We start from the raw sequence: 19,344 nt of genomic DNA on the forward strand, positions 1-19,344 counted from the left end.
GAGGAAACCTGGCACCATCATTACAGTGAAGCATGGTGGTGGCAGCATCATGCTATGGGGATGTTTTTCAGTGACAGGGACTGGGAGACTAGTCAGGATCGAGGCAAAGTACAGAGAAATCCTTGATGAAAACCTGCTCAGGACCTCAGACTGGGGCAAAGGTTCACCTTCCAACAGGACAACGACCCTAAGCACACAGCCAAGACAACGCAGGAGTGGCTTCAGGAGAAGTCCTTGAATGGCCCAGCCAGAGCCCGGACTTGAACCCGATCTAACATCTCTTGGAGAGACCTGAAAATAGCTGTGCAGCAACGCTCCCCATCCAACCTGACAGAGCTTGAGGATCTGCAGAGAAGAATCGGAGAAACTCCCCCAAGTATAAAAACCTGTACTAAAAACCTGTTTTGTTTTGTCATTATGGGGTATTGTGTGTAGTTTGAGAGGAATTTTATTTATTTATTAATTTTAGAATAAGGCTGTAACCTAACAAAATGTGGAAAAAGTCAAGGTGGCTGAATACTTTCTGAAGGCACTATAAATGTTGAGACCGCACTATGAATTTGATCCAAATAGCCAGAAGGGGGGAGCCATGGGAAGCATTGAACAACAGAAATTCAGCCGTGGCAATATATTCATTTTGACAATAGATATTCTGCCGGTTAAAGCAACTGGAATATTATTCTATCTACTGAAGTTGAATTGAATTGAGCGTTCTGTTAAAGTTTTTGGCAATGGTTTTATCTAAAGAAGGAAATACATTACCAGTCAAAAGTTCGGACACAACTACTCATTCAAGGGTTTTTCTATTTTTATTTATATATACTCCTAAATATTTTAAATGGGAAACAATTGGGATTTCATAATTAGAGATGGAGTCCTCCATCGGGGTCTTGAGATTCAGTAGGGCTGATTTAGTTAAATTCAGCTTTTTTCAAGTTATAAAATAATCTGTAATCTTCAATGTGTTTGGGAGTGATTGAGATACATTGTCTAGATCAGTGGTTCCCAAACTTTTTATAGTCCTGTACCCCTTAAAGCATTCAACCTCTAGCTGCGTACCCCCTCTAGCACCAGGGTCAGCGCACTCTCAAATGTTGTTTTTTTGCCATCATTGTAAGCCTGCCACACTATACGATACATTTATTAAACATAAGAATGAGTGTGAGGTTTTTGTCACAACCCGGCTCGTGGGATGTGACAAAGAGCTCTTATAGGACCAGGGCACAAATAATAATATAATAATCAATCCTTTTGCTCTTTATTTAACCATCTTACATATAAAACCTTATTTGTTCATCAAGAATTGTGAATAACTCCCCACGGGTTAATGAGAAGGGTGTGCTTGAAAGGATGCACATAACTCTGAAATGTTGGGTTGTATTGGAGAGAGTCTCAGTCTTAAATCATTTTCCACACACAATCTGTGCCTGTATTTAGTTGTCATGGTAGTGAGGGCCGAGAATCCACTCTCACATAGGTACGTGGTTACAAAGGGCATCAGTGTCTTAACAGCGCAATTTGCCAAGCCAGGATACTTTGAGCGCAGCCCAATCCAGAAATTTTGCAGTGGCTTCTGATTAAATTCAATTTTCACAGAACCGCTTGTTGCAATTTCTATGAGGCTCTCTTGTTCAGATATCGGTAAGTGGACTGGAGGCAGGGCATGAAAGGGATAACGAATTCAGTTGTTTGTCATCTGTTTCGGGAAAGTACCTGCGTAATTGCGCACCCAACTCACTCAGGTGCTTCGCTATATCACATTTGACATTGTCCGTAAGCTTGAGTTCATTTGCACACAAAAAAATACCTGTGTGTTGTCCTTGTTAATGCAGACAGAGAAAAGCTCCAACATCTTAATCATAGCCTCAATTTTGACCCGCACATTGAATATAATTGTGGAGAGTCCCTGTAATCCTAGATTCAGATCATTCAGGCGAGAAAAAACATCACCCAGATAGGCCAGTCATGTGAGAAACTCGTCATCATGCAAGCGGTCAGACAAGTGAAATTTATGGTCAGTAAAGAAAACTTTAAGCTCATCTCTCAATTCAAAAACACGTGTCAATATTTTGCCCCTTGATAACCAGCGTACTTCTGTATGTGTAAAAGCTTTACATGGTCACTGCCCATATCATTGCATAGTGCAGAAAATACACGAGAGTTCAGGGGCCTTGCTTTAACAAAGTTAACTATTTTCACTGTTGTGTCCAAAACGTCTTTCAAGCTGTCAGGCATTCCCTTGGCAGCAAGAGCCACTCGGTGGATCCTGCAGTGTACCCAAGTGGCGTCAGGAGCAACTGCTTGCATGCGTGTTACCACTCCACTATGTCTCCCTGTCATGGCTTTTGCGCCATCAGTACAGATACCAACATGAGCAGCAGCAACGTTTGGCTACATACAGACTGTTAGTGGAATTCCCGTGAGAGAGTAACGGTTAATGTGATTGGATGTTAATTATTTGACTAGGCTACCTGTAACGCTCGTCGTTAGGTGGAAGAGAGGAGGACCAAATTGCAGCGTGGTACGTTTCCATATTTATTGGAACACTTGACAAAACGAACAAAACAATAAACGGAAATGAAACTAACGACGCTACAGACCTGAACATGTGAACATACAGACAACGAAGAACGCAATGAACAGGAACAATCACCCACAAACAAACAGTGAGAACAGCCTACCTAAATATGGTTCCCAATCAGAGGAAACGTAAAACACCTGCCCCTGATTGAGAACCATATCAGGCTAGTTGACAACCCTAAACCAAACATAGAAACACATAACATAGAATGCCCACCCAGCTCACGTCCTGACCAACTAAACAAGACTAAACAAAGGAAATAAGGTCAGGAACGTGACACTACCTGTATTTGACATTGTTATTTCGCTGAACACTAGATGGTTTAATTTTATTTTTGACAGTGAAACGAGGCTAATCGGGTGAGAAAAAAACCTCACCCAAATGTATAGCCCTGTTGAAAAATATAAATGGACTGTTTGAAAATGTGAAGGAAAAACAACGTTTAAAAAATTTAAATATGAAATATATGTGAGGTTTTATATATTATATATATAAAATAATTGTGAATCACATTTTTATCTTGCGTATTCCCGATGGCATTGCGTGTACCCCTGGGGGAATACCTGGTCTAGATATAATAAAATATTGTCTGTTTTTAATGAGAAGTGATCAGTAGATTTGAGGGAAATTGGTGTTATTTCATTCGATTGATGAATTTGCCTGGGCCAGGGGTTCCATGGATAATAAGAGTAGCAAAGGTGAAATTGGATTGCCTTGTCTGCTGCTTCTAGTGATTCTGAACGGAGCAGAGCAGATATTTCCTGGCTGAGGGATTGGCATATCCAGTGCCTTCAGAAAGTATTCACACCCCTTGACTTTATACACATTTTGTTGTTACAGCCTGAATTTAAAATGGATCAAATTCAGATTTTGTGTCATTGGCTTACACACAATACTCCATAATATAATTTTTTTTAAATTACAAGTTAATTAAAAAGGAAAAGCTGAAATGTCTTGAGTCAATAAGTATTCTACCCCTTTGTTATGGCAAGCCTAAATAAGTTCAGGAGTAAAAATGTGCTTAACAAGTTTCATGGACTCACTCTGTTTGCAATAATAGTGTTTAACATGATTTTTAATTACTACCTTATCTCTGTACCCCACACATTATCTGTAAGGTCCCTCAGGGCAGTGAATTTCAAAAACAGATTCAACCACAAAGACCAGGGAGGTTTTCCAATGACTCGCAAAGGACACCAATTTTTTTTACTTTATTTAACCAGGCAAGTCAGTTAAGAACAAATTCTTATTTACAATGAAGGCCTAGGAACACAGAACGACAGATTTTTACCTTGTCAGCTCGGGGATTCGATCCAGCAAACTTTCGGTTACTGGCCCAACACTAACCACTAGGCTACCTGCCGCCCCAAAATTTGTAGATGGGTAAACAAAAACAGACATTGAATTTCCCTGTGAGCATGGTCAAGTTATTAATTACTCTTTGGATGGTGTACCAATACACCCAGTCCCTAACTCAGTGTCACCCAGGTGTCATTCCTAACTCAGTTAAAGGAGAGGACGGAAACCTCTCAGGGATTTTACCTTGAGACTAATGGTGACTTTAAAACCCCATAGAGTCGATTTTGTGGCCCCGTTGAAATCTAATTAGCATAATAATAAAAAATCCCTATAAAAAAAGAGATTTGTTTTTTTTGCATTGGATACATCTCAATCCACCGCATCCACTGATGTTGCACTTCCGTATCTGCAGTGAAAGGTGACAGGGCTTGAGCAGTGTTTGTCAGACCATGAGACATCCCGAAAATCGGTATTCTCACAAAATCGCCTGTAGCGTCCGAACGGTTTGGCCTACAAACTACTGTGACCCCTCTATGGAATGATGAGACTCTCACAAACTCGATGGTGTTCTCCATTTTGCTCTACAAGAAGCGTCTTGGGACTCGTCTGAAGTCAGTACAGTCAATCTGCAGCGTTTGAACACTTTGGGCTATACACTAAAGCTGTCATCAAGGCAAAGGGTGGCTCCTTTGAAGAATCTCAAATGTAAAATATATTTTCATTTGTTTAACACTTTTTTGGTTACTACATGATTCCATATGTGTTATTTCATAGTTTTGATGTCTTCACTATTATTCTACAATGTAGAAAATAGTACAAATAAAGAAAATCCCTGGTATGAGTAGGTACCTTTTGATAGGTACTGTATATAGGGATAGTGCCAGAAATAAGGGGTAAAATAAAAACATGTTTTCTGATCTTACTAACATCTCTCAGATATAAAACCGACACTTCAGAACAAACTTCCTTTAGATATTTGGGGAGGAGTATCTATCGTTCATTGTAGTGAATCTGTAAATCAATGACTTTGTATGGGCTAATAGCAAATTTAAGGCCAAATTACAATTTTCATAAAAAAACCTTTTTATTGATCTTTTTTTAATACCTGAAGGGGTCTTAAAATTCTAAATCATATAGCTAAATGATCCTTGGTATGACCTTCTTAAAAGAATTCCATATAGTTTAGTAAAATGTGGCTTTCTCTGTTGAGAGAAGAGGAGTTCTTAATGATAATACTCATCTAAATTGTCAACATCAAATCAGTGCCAACGACATCATCTGGTTTGAAGTGAATTCATTGTTTCCATGTGGGTACCCATGTCCACAGGCGCAAAGCAGACCCTGGACCCCCTGGAATGGGACTTTGTGGGGAAGAACTTGTTTGCCATGGCTGTGGAGGGTGTTGTGTTCTTTCTCTTCACAATACTGCTACAGTACAAATTCTTTGTCAACTGCAGGTAGGTACTGTGACCTCTGCTGCTGGTATTTCAGTTGGTAAAATGTAATCTCATTCATAGATCCCTTTTCAAATACTGTGCTTGTCAAATGCATCTTTCCTAATTCTTTGCTCAAAATTATTCCTGATCACAATGTGATTAGGTATATTGAGTGAGGCACTCCGACACAATGCAAAAGCACTTTAAGACCTAGTGAAGAAAACGACATAAACACATTACTATAGTATTGCTATCATTATAGGTGAAATCTTTACCTCTTCTCCATAGTGTCAGATCAGTGAAATCATAACATTTTTATGGGCTCAGTACTTCTCAGGTCATCTTACTCATAAGTCTATTCTTCCAGGCCCTGCTCTGAGCCTGAGTTGCCGCCTCTTGGCCCGGAGGACGAGGACATCGCCAGGGAGAGAGAGAGAGTGAAGAGTGGGAAAGCCCAAGCCGATATACTCACCATGATGGACCTGAGTAAGGCAAGTAAAACCAACTTTGGACTTGTAGATGAAAAAGTTGGGTCATCTACTGTATTTTAGGTTTAAATGCATGGGATATAATCTCTAAGGGGTTTAAACGGATTACCCTGTGTTTATGCAGGTGTACAAAGCTGGCAAGAAGCCAGCAGTAGATCGTCTGTGTCTGGGTATTCCTCGTGGAGAGGTGAGAAATAGAGCTGTGTTTCTGTCACCCACAAATCTACTGTTGACTCTATAGAGCACTTAGCGAGGGCATTGAGTAGCACACTATACATGTTTTAGATAGGTGTGACTGTGAGTGTTGCATTTTCTCTGCCTCTCCCTGTCAGTGCTTTGGCCTGCTGGGGGTAAATGGGGCTGGGAAGACCTCCACGTTTCGCATGCTGACTGGAGACACTGCGATCACCTATGGAGAAGCATTTCTCAGTCATCACAGGTAAGTAAGACCAGTTTGATTAAGCGGTCACCATTTACTCTGTAGATATACCAAATATGTTTGCGCTTTCCTTCCTGCTATTTTATGACATTATTCATATGCTGAGTAGCTGTGAAAAAGAAAGTAATATAAATAATTTATCATGGAAGAAATAAAATTACTCTCAATGACATAAGAGGGAGTGAAAGTGAGTCTAGAAATGCTGTTCCCACATTCATTGTATCCATAATGATAATTCCTACCGCACTAACCCTACATTTTACCTGTACTATGTGATATGTAGTGTGCTGACGGAGATGGAGCGGGTCCACCAGCTGATGGGCTACTGCCCCCAGTTTGATGCCATCTGCGACCTGCTGACTGGCAGGGAGCACCTGGAGTTCTACGCTAGGCTCCGAGGGGTGCCAGAGGAGTCTGTGGCCAAGGTGCTTAAAACCCACGCACACAAAAACACACACACACACACGACCTAGCTACACACCAAGTGAATAGGGTAGCAATTCACCCATAGCATTTGTCTTAGAAAATGTCCTGACAAATGTAACTTGTGTCCCTCTAAGGTGGCTCAATGGGGAGTGAAGAAGCTGGGGCTGACCCAGTACGCAGAGCGAGAGGCCGGAGGCTACAGTGGAGGCAACAAACGCAAACTCTCCACTGCTATCTCCCTGATCGGAGCTCCTCCTGTTATATTCCTGGTAGGTATGAGAGAAAGGAGTGAGTGGATTTCTAAAATAAGATGATGCTTTCCTTTTCTCATATCTCCTCTAACCTACAGTTACGTCTGCACTCCTGTTGTTTATAGGATGAGCCCACCACTGGCATGGACCCCAAGGCCAAGAGATTCCTGTGGAACTGCATCCTGAGCGTCATCAAGGAGGGAAGGGCCGTTGTTCTCACCTCCCACAGGTAAGTGGTGCTATTCATGCCAACAGCGCACCCTCCTAGGCCTCAAACTTGGTCTATTTAATTGAAGTCTTAACACTTGTACGGTATGAACATTGGCTAATAATGGGGTGTTTTGCTGTATGTGTGTGTGAGCAGTATGGAGGAATGCGAAGCTCTCTGCACACGAATGGCCATCATGGTGAACGGAAGGTTCCAGTGTCTGGGCTCCGTTCAGCACCTTAAGAACAGGTACAAGTTTACTGCTGATTTGACTCTCTTTATAAGGTATCTTAGTGTAACATACATGATCACTGTCAATGTATAGATATGATCACACTTCAAATTGGCCTAAACTCAGTGATACTGTCATTTTTATAGGCCTTCACTCGCCAATATCATTATGATACAGACCTAACCCATTATACAATTTAACACACAATACAAATCTCCATACACATTTAATACAGTATCTAAACCGGCACTCTTTTAAGACTTTCAAATCCCTCTCCCTATTTCCACTGTCATCTTTTCCACAGGTTCGGGGACGGCTACACGATCGTCCTGCGCCTGTTGGGGACCAAGCCTCCCGAGGATCCGTGCCCGGTGGACACCTACATCAAGGGCTCCTTCCCGGGCATCGAGCTAAAGGAGAGGCACCAGAACGTGCTGCAGTACCAGCTGCCCTCCCACTCCTGCTCCTTGGCGCGGGTCTTCGATGTGCTTTCCAACAACCATGAGGAGCTGGGCATCGCCGACTACTCAGTGTCACAGACCACCCTGGATCAGGTAGAGGTCATTCAGGTGTCAGTCACGTGGGATGATTAAAGGTTGAGGCTGGGGGATTTCCTTCATAGAATCAGTAGCAAAGACTCCAATGTGGGGAGAGAAGGGAGGGAAGAAGTAGATTATAAAATGTCAGATTACACTGAAGAGGCTAGCAGTTGTTTGCCAAAGTAAGTGAAACACTGACATAAAGCATCTTAATAGCCCATTGGGCCACCACAAGCCGCCTGAACAGCTTCAATGCTCCTTGGCATAGATTCTACAAGTGTCTGGAACTCTATTGGAGGGATGCGACACCATCTTTCCACGAGAAATTACATAATTTGGTGTTTTGTTGATGGTGGTGGAAAAAGCTGTCTCAGGCACCACTCTCTCCCATAAGTGTTCAATTGGGTTCAAATCTGGTGACTGAGACACACACCCTTTAAACCCCCTATGCTCCTTTAAGATCCATCTTTCAAAGTCACTGAGATCGCTTCTTCCAGCCATGGTCAGAGATGCTCATGTCTCCTCCCTAACAATGGGAGTCGTTGTCCCAAAGGTGGGATGGCAGGTGACAAGCTTAGGTCCAAAATAATCCCATAGAAATGTATTTTAGACAGATTTATGAGAGATTAAAACCTCTCACTTCCTCTCTGCCATGGTAGCCAAAATAATGGACAACTGGGCATTTTTATACGTGACCCTAAGCATGATGGGATGTTAATTACTTAATTAACTCAGGAACCACACCTGTGTGGAAGCATCTGCCTTCAATAAACTTTGTATCCCTTATTTACTCAAGTGTTTCCTTTATTTTGGTAGTTACCTATATAACACTTCAGAATTCATTTTCTACTTATTCACTGTGAGGCACTTGAACAGGGCACTTCTTCCTCCCTCCAAGCACCTACTTCCATTTGCATCTCATCTTAAACCATGCCCGTGTTAACCCTTCGATGTATGTGCATTACCTCCTCTCCCCCACCCTGCAGGTGTTTGTCAACTTTGCCAAAGAGCAGAGCGATGACGACCTGCTGAGGGAAGTGACAGTCAACGGTGGGACACCAGCACCTCAACCCAGAAGAGCGGCCCAGCCCACCCAACCAGGGCAGACAGCCAAACCAGCTCAAACAACCAAGCCTCCCCAGTCTGTCAAGTCCTCAGACGGCAGACCCAGAGAGACCAAGCCAAACGGGGTCACGGACAGTGGCATGGCGATGATAAGCAGGCCACAGGAGAGGCCCCAGTCGAGCAGGGGAGAGAGCAGGAGAGAGTTGAGTAGTCGGAGGTCAAGCAAAGAATCGTCCGCCAACGGATCCAAGGGCACAAGGGAGACTTCAGGCAATAAGGATCCGACCAGTCTGTTCCTAGTGGGTAGCAGCACACAAGACAGCAGTGTGTAAAGTTATTGGGGAACAGCCCCCTTAATGGACAGACCGGGAGCGCTGTGCCCTCTAGGAGAGGGGGGAAAGTACTACCGGATAGCTCCTCTAATTTCTGGGTGTGGTGCCTTGTTCATTCTCCATCACAGCTATACTGTAGTGCTCCAATACATCCAAACGAATTGTATTTACCTCCAATTACATACATGCACTTTCATTGGTCAGGTCTTTTGCTTATTATTTACTTTTTATTTGTCATTTCAATTTCCAAATGTTTTGAAAATGAATGATGGAATAGTGGTATTCCTCATGGGTCAATCATCGAGTCTTTCAATATCTTAGCATTTGCATTTTGCCTAAAGCACTTTAACTGAGAAATGCTGCACAAAATGATTATTACATTATCACTGAAGATGTTCAGGGCAACAAAATCATCAATATCTTTTCACATTGGTCTCATGTTTTGCACAGAGAGAAAAATATATATTTTTCTGATGTCCAGTCACGTTTATTATTTGATGCTAAAAACATGGTTTATTTGCACTGGCACAACATTGAGATGTACAGTTACCAGACTGCATACCAGACTCCAAACACTGCCTTCATTAGGTAAACTGTTGTTTTTATATAGTTTTTTTTATCTGTTTTTAATTGGGCTCATGTTATACTGTATGGAACTTGAAAAAAAATAATATGTAGCTGTAAATCCAAAGCAGTTTACTACTGAGCTGTACTGCAGTCTGACGTATTGGAGAGATACAATAACTGATAGGCATGTGTAGAATATCTATACATACAATTGAATGTATGGTCTTATGATGTACTATATTATGCTTGAACATTCATACTTGATTGTGTGTATGATTATTTATGTGTACATACAACTAGATGTATACAGAACATATAGTAATAAACCTTTAAATGGGGATACGTCTATCTTGGGTATTTTGTTCTAACAACTTTATTAACAAGTACAATTTATCTATTGTTGATGGTGATTCATCCATGTTCAAAGGCTGCCTTTGGTCATACTAAGGATGACAGGCAGTTTGGTTTTATTGCAGAGGGAGGCAGGGTTCTGCATACCATTCTCTGTTACTAGAGTGGTCCCTTTCTGCCCACCGATTGGCTTGACCTCTGGACATCTTACCGCTCCCCTGGGAAAGGTTAAAATAAATTAGTTAGCCATTAAAAGGGGCTTCATCTCAATCAATTGCCACAATAGAACAACAATGATCATGAATTATGATGGGTCTCTGTGATCATTGTTGGGATGGCTAGTAGGCTAAGAGCGTTGGGCCAAGAACCAGAAAGGTGAAAAATCTGATGTGCCCTTGAGCAAGGCACTTAACCCTAATTGCTCCTGTAAGTCGCTCTGGATAAGTGTCTGCTAAATGACTAAAATGTAAAATTGTTAAAGGATAACCTTCCCATTGTAAGCACTATTGATGGTACAGTACTCTGAGCTATAGTCTCCCCGATGCTGGAGCCTCTTCTCTCTCAGGTTTCGCAGTGCGCCAGCCATGAGAAGATGATCAGGATTGTTCAGTCCCGATGTCTCATCCCTCTTTCTCTCTCTCCTTCCCACTCGCTCTGCAACTCTCTGAAGCAGGCCTTCTATACTGGACACTGAGATCTCAGGGAGGTGAACCTGGGCAGACCTCTGAATAGAGACAATATGAAGATTTAGATGTAACTGCTTCAATGGTGGATGTAATTGCTCATTCAGTATTTGATACACAATGGATTACTTTTTTATTTCCCTTAGATCATTTGTGGAATAAATTAAAGTACATTTATAGTGGATTTTGACAAGGTTTGATGCTCTGTTTACCAATTAAGTAATTGTGTAATACTTGAAAGGTGGTGAAAATGCAGCTGATCCTTACACATTGGGAGATAATGGTGCTGTCCATCAAAGTGCTGGTCTTCTGCAATAGGATCATGGGAAATGGTGCCTTATTCTCATTGGCTTTTGTCCCCTTGGAGGATTTGACCAAGGCATCTTGGTCTGATACACATATCTGTGGCAGAGATGTGTGTGACACTGGCATTCCCATGTACTCTGAATGTGCTAGTCGTGTTGTAGGGGATAGTTTACTTATGGGTGGTAGTAAAATAGGCTTCACTAGACGGCTTGCTTTAGCCCTGTCCAATTCTTGTCTAACGTGGGGTCTCCTTTCTTGGTCTCTCGGACGCTGCTCACCAGACTTTGATGTGTTGAAGGTCCTTGTATCTGTGCTGGTCCCAGGTTCCTCTTCATCCAGCGAATCACTGCTTTCCTCTACAGGCTCTTTGGCTGAAGCCAGGACAGGCCATAGATTGACACAGATTTTCACCACTCTATTGTCTAATCTCTCATACGTATTGGAGACAGAACTTCCTATGTTTGTGGTTACTTCACAAGCCTTAATTAACTTTAAGGCAGTCTTCCTGGGTAGTACACATTTCACTGCTCCCACAACCATTGGAAGAGGGTCAGGTGTTACCCGTTTATCACCTATTTCTGGTCTTGTTGCCCTTGGTTTGTTCCTCCGGCCCATTCCTATGTCTACTTGTCTACAATTTGGCCTTAAATAAAAGTTCACACTGTAAACATGATGCTCTAATATTATGTAAGCAAAAGCTGCTTTTCTAAAACATTTGATACTAGTATAAGTATTCATCTACAAAGGAAAACACCAGGACATACTTGAGAAAGATATCCAAAAGATAAAAGTAGCCTTTTCCCAATTCTATCCCCAAACAAGGAACAACAAGAACAGTAGGCTACTGACTGTCTAGCCGGATGGGACTGTCTGGGACTCTGGCTTGTAAATTGTCTCTCTTGCCTCTGGAAGGGCACAGTTAAACATTGCTGTTATGGAAACGTCTACAACCTGAACTTTACGAGACATGTTCAGATGTCATTGAAATAGAGCCTGCATGTATTTTTCGCGTAGCTAACTACTAATAAAAAAAGAAACGTTAAGGCGAAAAATCGTTATTTTGTAGCAAACGTCAAAACTTGGTTTGATGTGGACGATCAAGATTCTAATGACCTAGAGCTCGTGCCTCGTTTTCGGTTTTGTGAAGGGCGGGGATAAGCTTTGCTGTTGTCTGTGTACCTTTTCTGACAGCGCCAAGCTAGCAAGTGGCTAACTGAACGCCTACGCTAGTTCTGTGTGTATCGTAGCTACTGTTTTTGTTCTCACCCCTCGTTTGTTGTTCTTTGCGTAAGATGGTTGTTTTGACAAATAATAATGAGGAACAGGATATTATGTGAGTGAAAAAGTCTAACTAAAGTGGGAACTTGAGAGCTAACGTTAGCTAGCAGTAATCGACAAGCACATTTTAGTCATTGTTTTCAAACATTGAATATTTGATAGCTAACTTAGTCTGTATCGTAGATTTTGCCCGTTTAGATACCAGGCACATTTGTGTAAATGAATGCTATATTAATATGCTTGGGCTTAACGCTACACTATGGGTAGCTAATGTTAGCAAGCTAAGCTTGCAAGCTGGTGGTGGTACACGTCGAAAATATGTGTGTAGGTTTGCCGGCTTCCGTTGATGAAGGTGAACTAAGTTTATTACAACTGGCTTGTGTAGATGTTACATTTACGCAATTTCAAGTGGCTGACCCTAGTTAGTAAGATGTAAAACTGGTTAACAGGATGTTTTTTTTGCTTGTGTCGTTTGTTAACACCTCTGCTGCTCTCGTTCTACTCATGCAAAAATATTTGTAGCCAATCGTTATATTCTCTGACGAGACCTCTTCTACACACACCTAACTATAGCTGTTACTAATGTAACCAATAATGTACTTCTTCATGACAGATCATCAATGTTACTAACATTTGCATGAGCAATTTGTTGGTTTGTGCACTTCTGTCAGTATGATGCAATGACTATGATAGGACGTTAACTACAATGTTGCCGTCTGGTCTAAAAGTGGTAACAGTGAAAATCGACCATTCAGAGCTCGAGAATCTTAATGGGGCGTGGCTTTGAAATCTAAACCCACTGACCCACTTTTTAAGGTGGGGTGTCATGTAACCTACATCTAGCCTACTATTCTGTGGTCAGTATAGCGGTAGCGAGATTATTCTATTAGTAAGGCCATGCAATATTAGCTACTAGCCACACATGAACAAATACATATTTTGTGAAGAGGTCACCTCCCGAACACATAAGTCAACACACTAATTCTTGCTCTCTATTTCTCTCAGCCTGATAGAGGAGCGCAAATGCACCTCTCTGCCCAACTCCCCAGCCAAACGTGTGTCTCCAACCAAGAAGAAACAGTTCTTCATCAACCAGGCCATACGCAACTCTGACCTCACACCAAGAGCCAAAGGCAAAAAGAGCCAAAGGCGGCAGGAGAACAGTAAGTTCTCATGTCTGTCAGTGGGAATATTTCACTCCGCTGTAGATGGAAGACACCTGTTCAGCACATATTCTTACTACCCACTAGCTTGATAGCAGCTGGTCTGAACGTGTTCAATAGTCATAGCCATTAGCCAAACAGTATTTTATCAACATGATTTAACGATGCTGCCTATTCGTTTTTTATCTCCCCCCAAAAAAGGTCGCTACCTTGCAAATCTACTTGAAAAAGATGAGTGCTCCAAAGACGAGGCAGAGGTATGCAGTGACCCTGCCCTCCCTTCTATCTTTACTGAGGCCTGCACCAATGGCAACTACGTGGAGGTAGGATTCTACTGGTCCCAACAATTTATCTTCAATCAGGCCTCGCTTGTTGCAAGTGAGACTCGCTGAACGTTTTACCACCACTACCCCCAACTAAATGTTTTCCCCTAAACTGTAGCTCATTGTCTCCTTGTTTGTCTCCCAGCAATGGAATGACTTCATGAATCGCTCTGGAGAGGAGCAGGAGAAGCTTCTGGCCCTTCTGGAAGAGGAGGCCAAGAGGAGCAACACCAACAAGCTCCCCAAGGACCAGAGAGAGGGTGAGAGCCCAGGATAAATGCCTGCCATGCGCTGCCCTATATACAAAGCTTGTAGCGTTATGCTGTTGAAAGTTCATTACCAAGCGTATGTTTCGGTTGATGTGTTTTATTACTACAGGTCAGTGAACAACGATGTTTGCCAGGAAATAAAATGTGTAAATGATGAAAATGAGTGCATCATTGGTTTAAACATGCTCATTGTCAGGATTTGGGGATATTTGATATGAACTGATCACATTTTTCTACTCTGCCGTGAATCCAGCCTTCACTGCTCAAGACTACTTCCAGAGGATTGATCGAAGGCTGCGTGCTACGCTGAAACGCAAACAAATTCCCATTGTAAGCATCAACATTCATCATTATGAGATTTTGAGAAATGCTTGTCAACCATATCATGGTTTAACCTAAAGTAAAGACACTGTTATCCGTGCTAGTGACACCTGTCCTCATCAACACTTAATTACACACTTTAACTTCTCTCTGTCTCATTGCCATTCTCCCCTCTGATTGGTTTAGGGGACACTTGAGGTACTTGAAGAGAACCTTCTCAGTTTCTTTGGTGCTCAACCTCACTCTGTTTACACCACCAACCTTGGAAGCAGGTACTTTTTTCCCTCTGAAAATGTTCCCCAAACATAATTATCAGAAGTGTTCTTTACACATTTGAGAAGCTCTTCTGGGCTAATATTTGGACTTGTATAGATACCAATTATGAATTAATTGGATGTTACTGATTTTGTGTTTTGTTTACTAGCTTTGAGAGGCTACTGCTTCATGCCGTCTGCCAGTACATGGACCTTGTTTCAGCAAGTGAGTAGTAGAATGACCATGAGATATGTTTAATTTTAAAAAACTTTTTTTTGGTGTACTTTTACCCCTTTTTTTCTCCCTAATTTCATGATATTCAATTGGAAGTTACAGTCTTGTCCCATCACTGCAACTCCCCTACGGACTCGGGAGAGGCGAAGGTTGAGAGCCGTGTGTCCTCCGAAACACGTACCCTGTCAAGCCGCACTGCTTCTTGACACACTGCTCTCTTAACCCGGAAGCCATCTGCACCAATGTGTGAAACATGTACAGCTGGCGACCAAAGTCAGCTTGCAGGTGCCCGGCCCGCCACAGGGAGTCGCTAGAGCGTGATCGGACAAGGAAATCCTGGCGGGCCAAACCCTCCCCTAACCCTGACGATGCTCGGCCAATTGTGCGCCGCCTCATGGTACTCCCGGTCACGGCCGGCTGCAACACAGCCTGGTATCAAACCCGGTTTATAGTGATGCCTCAAGCACTGCGATGCAGTGCCTTGGACCGCTGTGCCACTCAGGAGGCCGCAATATGTGATTTCTATAGTTATTTATGACTTTTAAAGTGACACTGGCACCTAACCTACTCTTGTGGAAAATAGCATATTTCTCCAATATTTTGAGTGCGAATATTTAAAAAAATATGCACATTTTCCCACCAGAGGTTTGTTTCCATCAAACTGACTTGTTGCAGTTTAAAGACTGTGTGTGTTGACGTAGTGCACATTAAAAAAAACTTTTGCACTAAAGTTCTCATGTGCCGAATAAAAAAACATAAGCTCAATTTCCATTGCATTTTCCACTCTATCGATGGTTTTGGTACACACACTGTTGTGATAAATGTCAAACTTGCCCACTCGTTTTTTGCGCATGCTCTTTAGACAATAGTTCGCTGATATAATGGGCATGTTACGTTATATGATGAGATGGATAAGAGCAAGATCATTTTTATTTCTTAATTGGCAGCTAAGCACCGATCATAATGTCACTAGTATACAAATAAAACCCCTAAATATTTATTGGAAAGAAGCAACAAGCTCATCACGTGCACTTTCACCACCTTGTGAAGTTCATTTCAATCTATTTCATCTGTAGCCTAATGTGCATGCTTTGTCAAGTTGTAGTTGGAAGACCACACAACAAAGCATAGCGTGACTGCAAATTTACCTCGACATGATGGTTATTCTATCAACAATTACCCAAGAAATTGTTTCCACCGAAATTTGTAGCATAATTCATTTTACAGACACAAAAGATCCCACCATATTGAACAAACAAATTGTCGACATTTATGAAATTGTACCAACAGCTAATTAAAAAAAATTTACTTTATGACTTTACTCGTATAAAAACTGTGGATGGAAATGTGGTTAGTAACATGAAAATAGAGCCCCACAGTGGAGGTGTCATAATACTCATAAAACCTTGTCCTAGAGAGATTTACACGGTTATCAAAACGTCATGCCAGGGTAAGCCTACACAATACACAGCCCTTATTATAAGTGTTTCTAAAATCGCCAACAGGAAAAATGTATGGTGTAAAAACGATTGGAACTATTTCCCTGTTTGACCGCTAGGTTTTATGGGTATTATGACTCATACTGTGTTACTCTATAATGAGGTATGTATTGAGAAACGTTTTATGTTGTCTTTGTGCTGCAGGCTCAGACTGCAACGGTGCTCGTCAGACTGATGTCATGAACAAACAGGAGGGCTTGTTCCAGCCTCCCAGCCCCATGCTCTCTGCCTACCTGGAGCACATGAGCTGAGAGACGGTCACACCGCTGGACAGATGGGCCTGGTTCCATTTCACTCCCTAGCCCCATAAGTGCAGACTTGAAAGGTACAGATAGGCATAAGTTAGTGTGTATATAGGAGTACTCAAATACGATTCTGGAAGTCCAGAGTACTGCTGGTTTGATGTCACTGATTAGCCAGAGATTCCACTCAACTGGTGTCAAAAATCTGAATCTGTCCATGATTTGTTAGAATGAAAATCAGCAGTGTTGCTAACATGGATGTCCACATTTAAGTAAGTTGTGTTGACTACCTAGTCCACTCAAGTGCTTTGTGGATGTCATATTGCTCTTAACTATCCAATCCAATCTTCATCTATCTGTGAACTTAAAATTGATAACCACCAGGGTAAGGGGGCAGAGATCAGAATAAAACTGGGCCAGAGAGGGAAGTATGCAGTTCACCTACTGTATTTGTACTGATTATTTAATTAGCCACTTTGAATTGGGGAAAAAAACAGCTTTAGTGGTAGGACCAGGCTTAAAAACCCTTGGACCTTTTCATGCAACTTGAGAGTGCAGAAATAGCGTGATCGGGAACTATTCTATAGCACAGAACTCATCACTATGATCATTTATCAATGTATACGGCTTTGGAGGTATATCTATGGTTTTTGTTACCTGTACTGGTAAAAAAAAAAATACTTGCAAACTCTCTTGGCACAATATTCACATTCTTGCAAAAATATAAGTCTATCCAAAAAGATATCGGGCACTTTCCGATTTGACTTTGCATGATTGTGTTTTATTTGGGGGAGAAAACTTTTCAATTGTTTTGTCAAAGATGTATACCATTTGGCAGCTTTTTATACTTGCATGCATAGACCTTGTGTTCTACTGTACTGAATGCAGGTACATTGTTTTTCTCCCATTCTTTACATTATTTAGAAAATTATGTAAGTTTACCATCTGACAATGAAACAGGTCAACTTCAAAAAATGTATATACAGCTTCTTCATAGACTTTTTCAACAGCTATTTGGTTTGGAATGTCTAATCAAAAGTACTGTACCGATAATGTGCAGTACTAATGAGTTAATATAACACAACCTTCTTACTGGACAGCAAACCTGCTCTGTGCTTTGCCTCTCAGGCACTCTTTTCTATCATAAACCACCCCTGGACTAGCACTTTTGCCTTACGAATGCATTCCTGGAACTTTCAATAAATTCCCTGCTTTTCCAGAAATCCTGGCTGAATGGATTCGGATTTCCTGCTTATTCCCTCCTGATTCCGGGAATCCTCCAACTGGGATTTTGGGAAAAACAGAGAATTTATTGAAAGTTCCAGGAATTCTGGCAACCCTATTTCTGTGTATTTGTGTATGTATTTATACATTTATACTAATGACTTTTTGAAAGCATCCATCCAGGTTATTTAAAATATCCATAACTTTATTTGTACTATCAAAAATGGTATGAAGAAACTTGACCTGCCGGTGCATCTGTGTCGATAACCAAAGTTTGTTGTGCCCGTACATTTAGTTTCTCAGGCTTTCAACCACTCACTATGAATGTCTTTTGTGATTTCACAAGTAATGTATGCATACGAGAAGCTTAACTTCTTTTGAATATTACAACCAACAACCCTCTACTGTATGTAGTGGTGCAATTTTTTTTGTCAACTTTGTCGCTTGTTTATTACTAGTAGTGCTGTAAATATTAAGCCCCAACATTAATTAATTGAACTCATGTTCAATGTGTGCCAACAACACAGGATAGGAAAAGTTCTGTTTCTGCGTAGTATTCTCTTAACTTAAAGCTTTTTACAGTGATATGAATGGATGTTTCCTTCAATGATTGTTTGATGCAAGAGTGTATATCTTAAGTAATGTCAGTACATAATTATATCAGTCAACAAATGATAATATAGTAGTTTAGTTTGTAAACGTTTCTCCTATTGTCTAGGTAGTTGGTTGTGTAATCCTTACTGAAAGTGCCGAAAACCATGTCTGAATAGACACATTTTAATAAATGTGAACTCAAGTGTTCAATGACTCTTAAATGACTTGATTATTTAATCATCGATTCAGACAGTATTTCATGAACATCTTAAAATGTATATCCCTTAATTTTGCATTTGGAACGTTAAATGGACAAATGGTAGCAGTATGATGACGCAGTGTGACTCCCTGACAATTTTTACATTTAATGTTACTGCTTGATGGACACTTAATATGTAATAAAAAAAGTTATTGCACGGGATCTTTAAAGAATGTATTGCATAACAGGAAATGTGGAATGTAATTGAGCTTCAAATGTGAGGAAATGTACACATAATATGCCACAAGAATGCAATACCTCTGACAAAACATTTCTCTGAGTTGGGTACCACAATGTGAAAGACTAAACTTTTTTTTACCAATTACAAACCTGAACTCAACTAAAACTGAGCAATTAGTCAATAGATCTTGGATCAAAATAAAATGATCTGCTGCAACATCCAAACGTGAAAGTGGGCTTTTACAGTATATCTTTACATTGTGTCAAGTTTATAAATAATGACAAAAGTACAAACTCAGG

The 19,344-nt window shown here is 41.1% G+C and overlaps 3 protein-coding genes across 3 annotated transcripts in view; 2 read left to right on the plus strand and 1 right to left on the minus strand.

Moving 5' to 3' along the window:
- Positions 1–9,296, plus strand: part of abca7 (ATP-binding cassette, sub-family A (ABC1), member 7) — a 42,774-nt gene extending 33,478 nt beyond the window's left edge. Inside the window, exons 39-48 of the mRNA XM_039001391.1 lie at positions 5,208–5,337; positions 5,684–5,807; positions 5,929–5,991; positions 6,137–6,243; positions 6,527–6,668; positions 6,804–6,938; positions 7,046–7,149; positions 7,285–7,377; positions 7,665–7,914; positions 8,886–9,296. Of these exons, the coding sequence (XP_038857319.1) occupies positions 5,208–5,337; positions 5,684–5,807; positions 5,929–5,991; positions 6,137–6,243; positions 6,527–6,668; positions 6,804–6,938; positions 7,046–7,149; positions 7,285–7,377; positions 7,665–7,914; positions 8,886–9,296 (1,559 nt within the window). The remainder of the gene's footprint in view (positions 1–5,207; positions 5,338–5,683; positions 5,808–5,928; positions 5,992–6,136; positions 6,244–6,526; positions 6,669–6,803; positions 6,939–7,045; positions 7,150–7,284; positions 7,378–7,664; positions 7,915–8,885) is intronic.
- Positions 9,297–9,578: 282 nt separating this feature from the next.
- On the minus strand, positions 9,579–12,320 carry LOC120053727. Its single transcript, XM_039000934.1, has 3 exons — positions 11,165–12,320; positions 10,736–10,938; positions 9,579–10,432 (listed from the first exon to the last, which is right to left on the minus strand). The coding sequence occupies exons 1-3, from the start codon at positions 11,939–11,941 to the stop codon at positions 10,285–10,287; spliced, it is 1,128 nt and encodes a 375-aa protein (XP_038856862.1). The 5' UTR covers positions 11,942–12,320; the 3' UTR covers positions 9,579–10,284.
- On the plus strand, positions 12,116–19,271 carry r3hdm4 (R3H domain containing 4). The gene is made up of 8 exons (XM_039000936.1): positions 12,116–12,536; positions 13,487–13,644; positions 13,846–13,967; positions 14,113–14,227; positions 14,490–14,566; positions 14,744–14,829; positions 14,982–15,037; positions 16,690–19,271. The coding sequence occupies exons 1-8, from the start codon at positions 12,496–12,498 to the stop codon at positions 16,794–16,796; spliced, it is 762 nt and encodes a 253-aa protein (XP_038856864.1). The 5' UTR covers positions 12,116–12,495; the 3' UTR covers positions 16,797–19,271.
- Positions 19,272–19,344: the final 73 nt, after the last annotated feature.

This window comes from Salvelinus namaycush, chromosome 9 (assembly GCF_016432855.1).
Source record: "Salvelinus namaycush isolate Seneca chromosome 9, SaNama_1.0, whole genome shotgun sequence".
Lineage (NCBI taxonomy): Eukaryota > Metazoa > Chordata > Actinopteri > Salmoniformes > Salmonidae > Salvelinus > Salvelinus namaycush.

Excerpts from the sequence above, each read along its gene's own strand:
- LOC120053727 (XM_039000934.1), bottom strand. The coding sequence starts at position 11,941 with ATGAATACTTATACTAGTATCAAATGTTTTAGAAAAGCAGCTTTTGCT. Across the intron at positions 10,939-11,164 it reads GCACCATTATCTCCCAATGT|AGGTCTGCCCAGGTTCACCT; the intron begins GTAAGGATCAGC and ends GTCTCTATTCAG. Across the intron at positions 10,433-10,735 it reads CGGGGAGACTATAGCTCAGA|GGGAGCGGTAAGATGTCCAG; the intron begins GTACTGTACCAT and ends AACCTTTCCCAG.
- r3hdm4 (XM_039000936.1), top strand. The coding sequence starts at position 12,496 with ATGGTTGTTTTGACAAATAATAATGAGGAACAGGATATTAT. Across the intron at positions 14,567-14,743 it reads AACGCAAACAAATTCCCATT|GGGACACTTGAGGTACTTGA; the intron begins GTAAGCATCAAC and ends TGATTGGTTTAG. Across the intron at positions 15,038-16,689 it reads CATGGACCTTGTTTCAGCAA|GCTCAGACTGCAACGGTGCT; the intron begins GTGAGTAGTAGA and ends TTTGTGCTGCAG.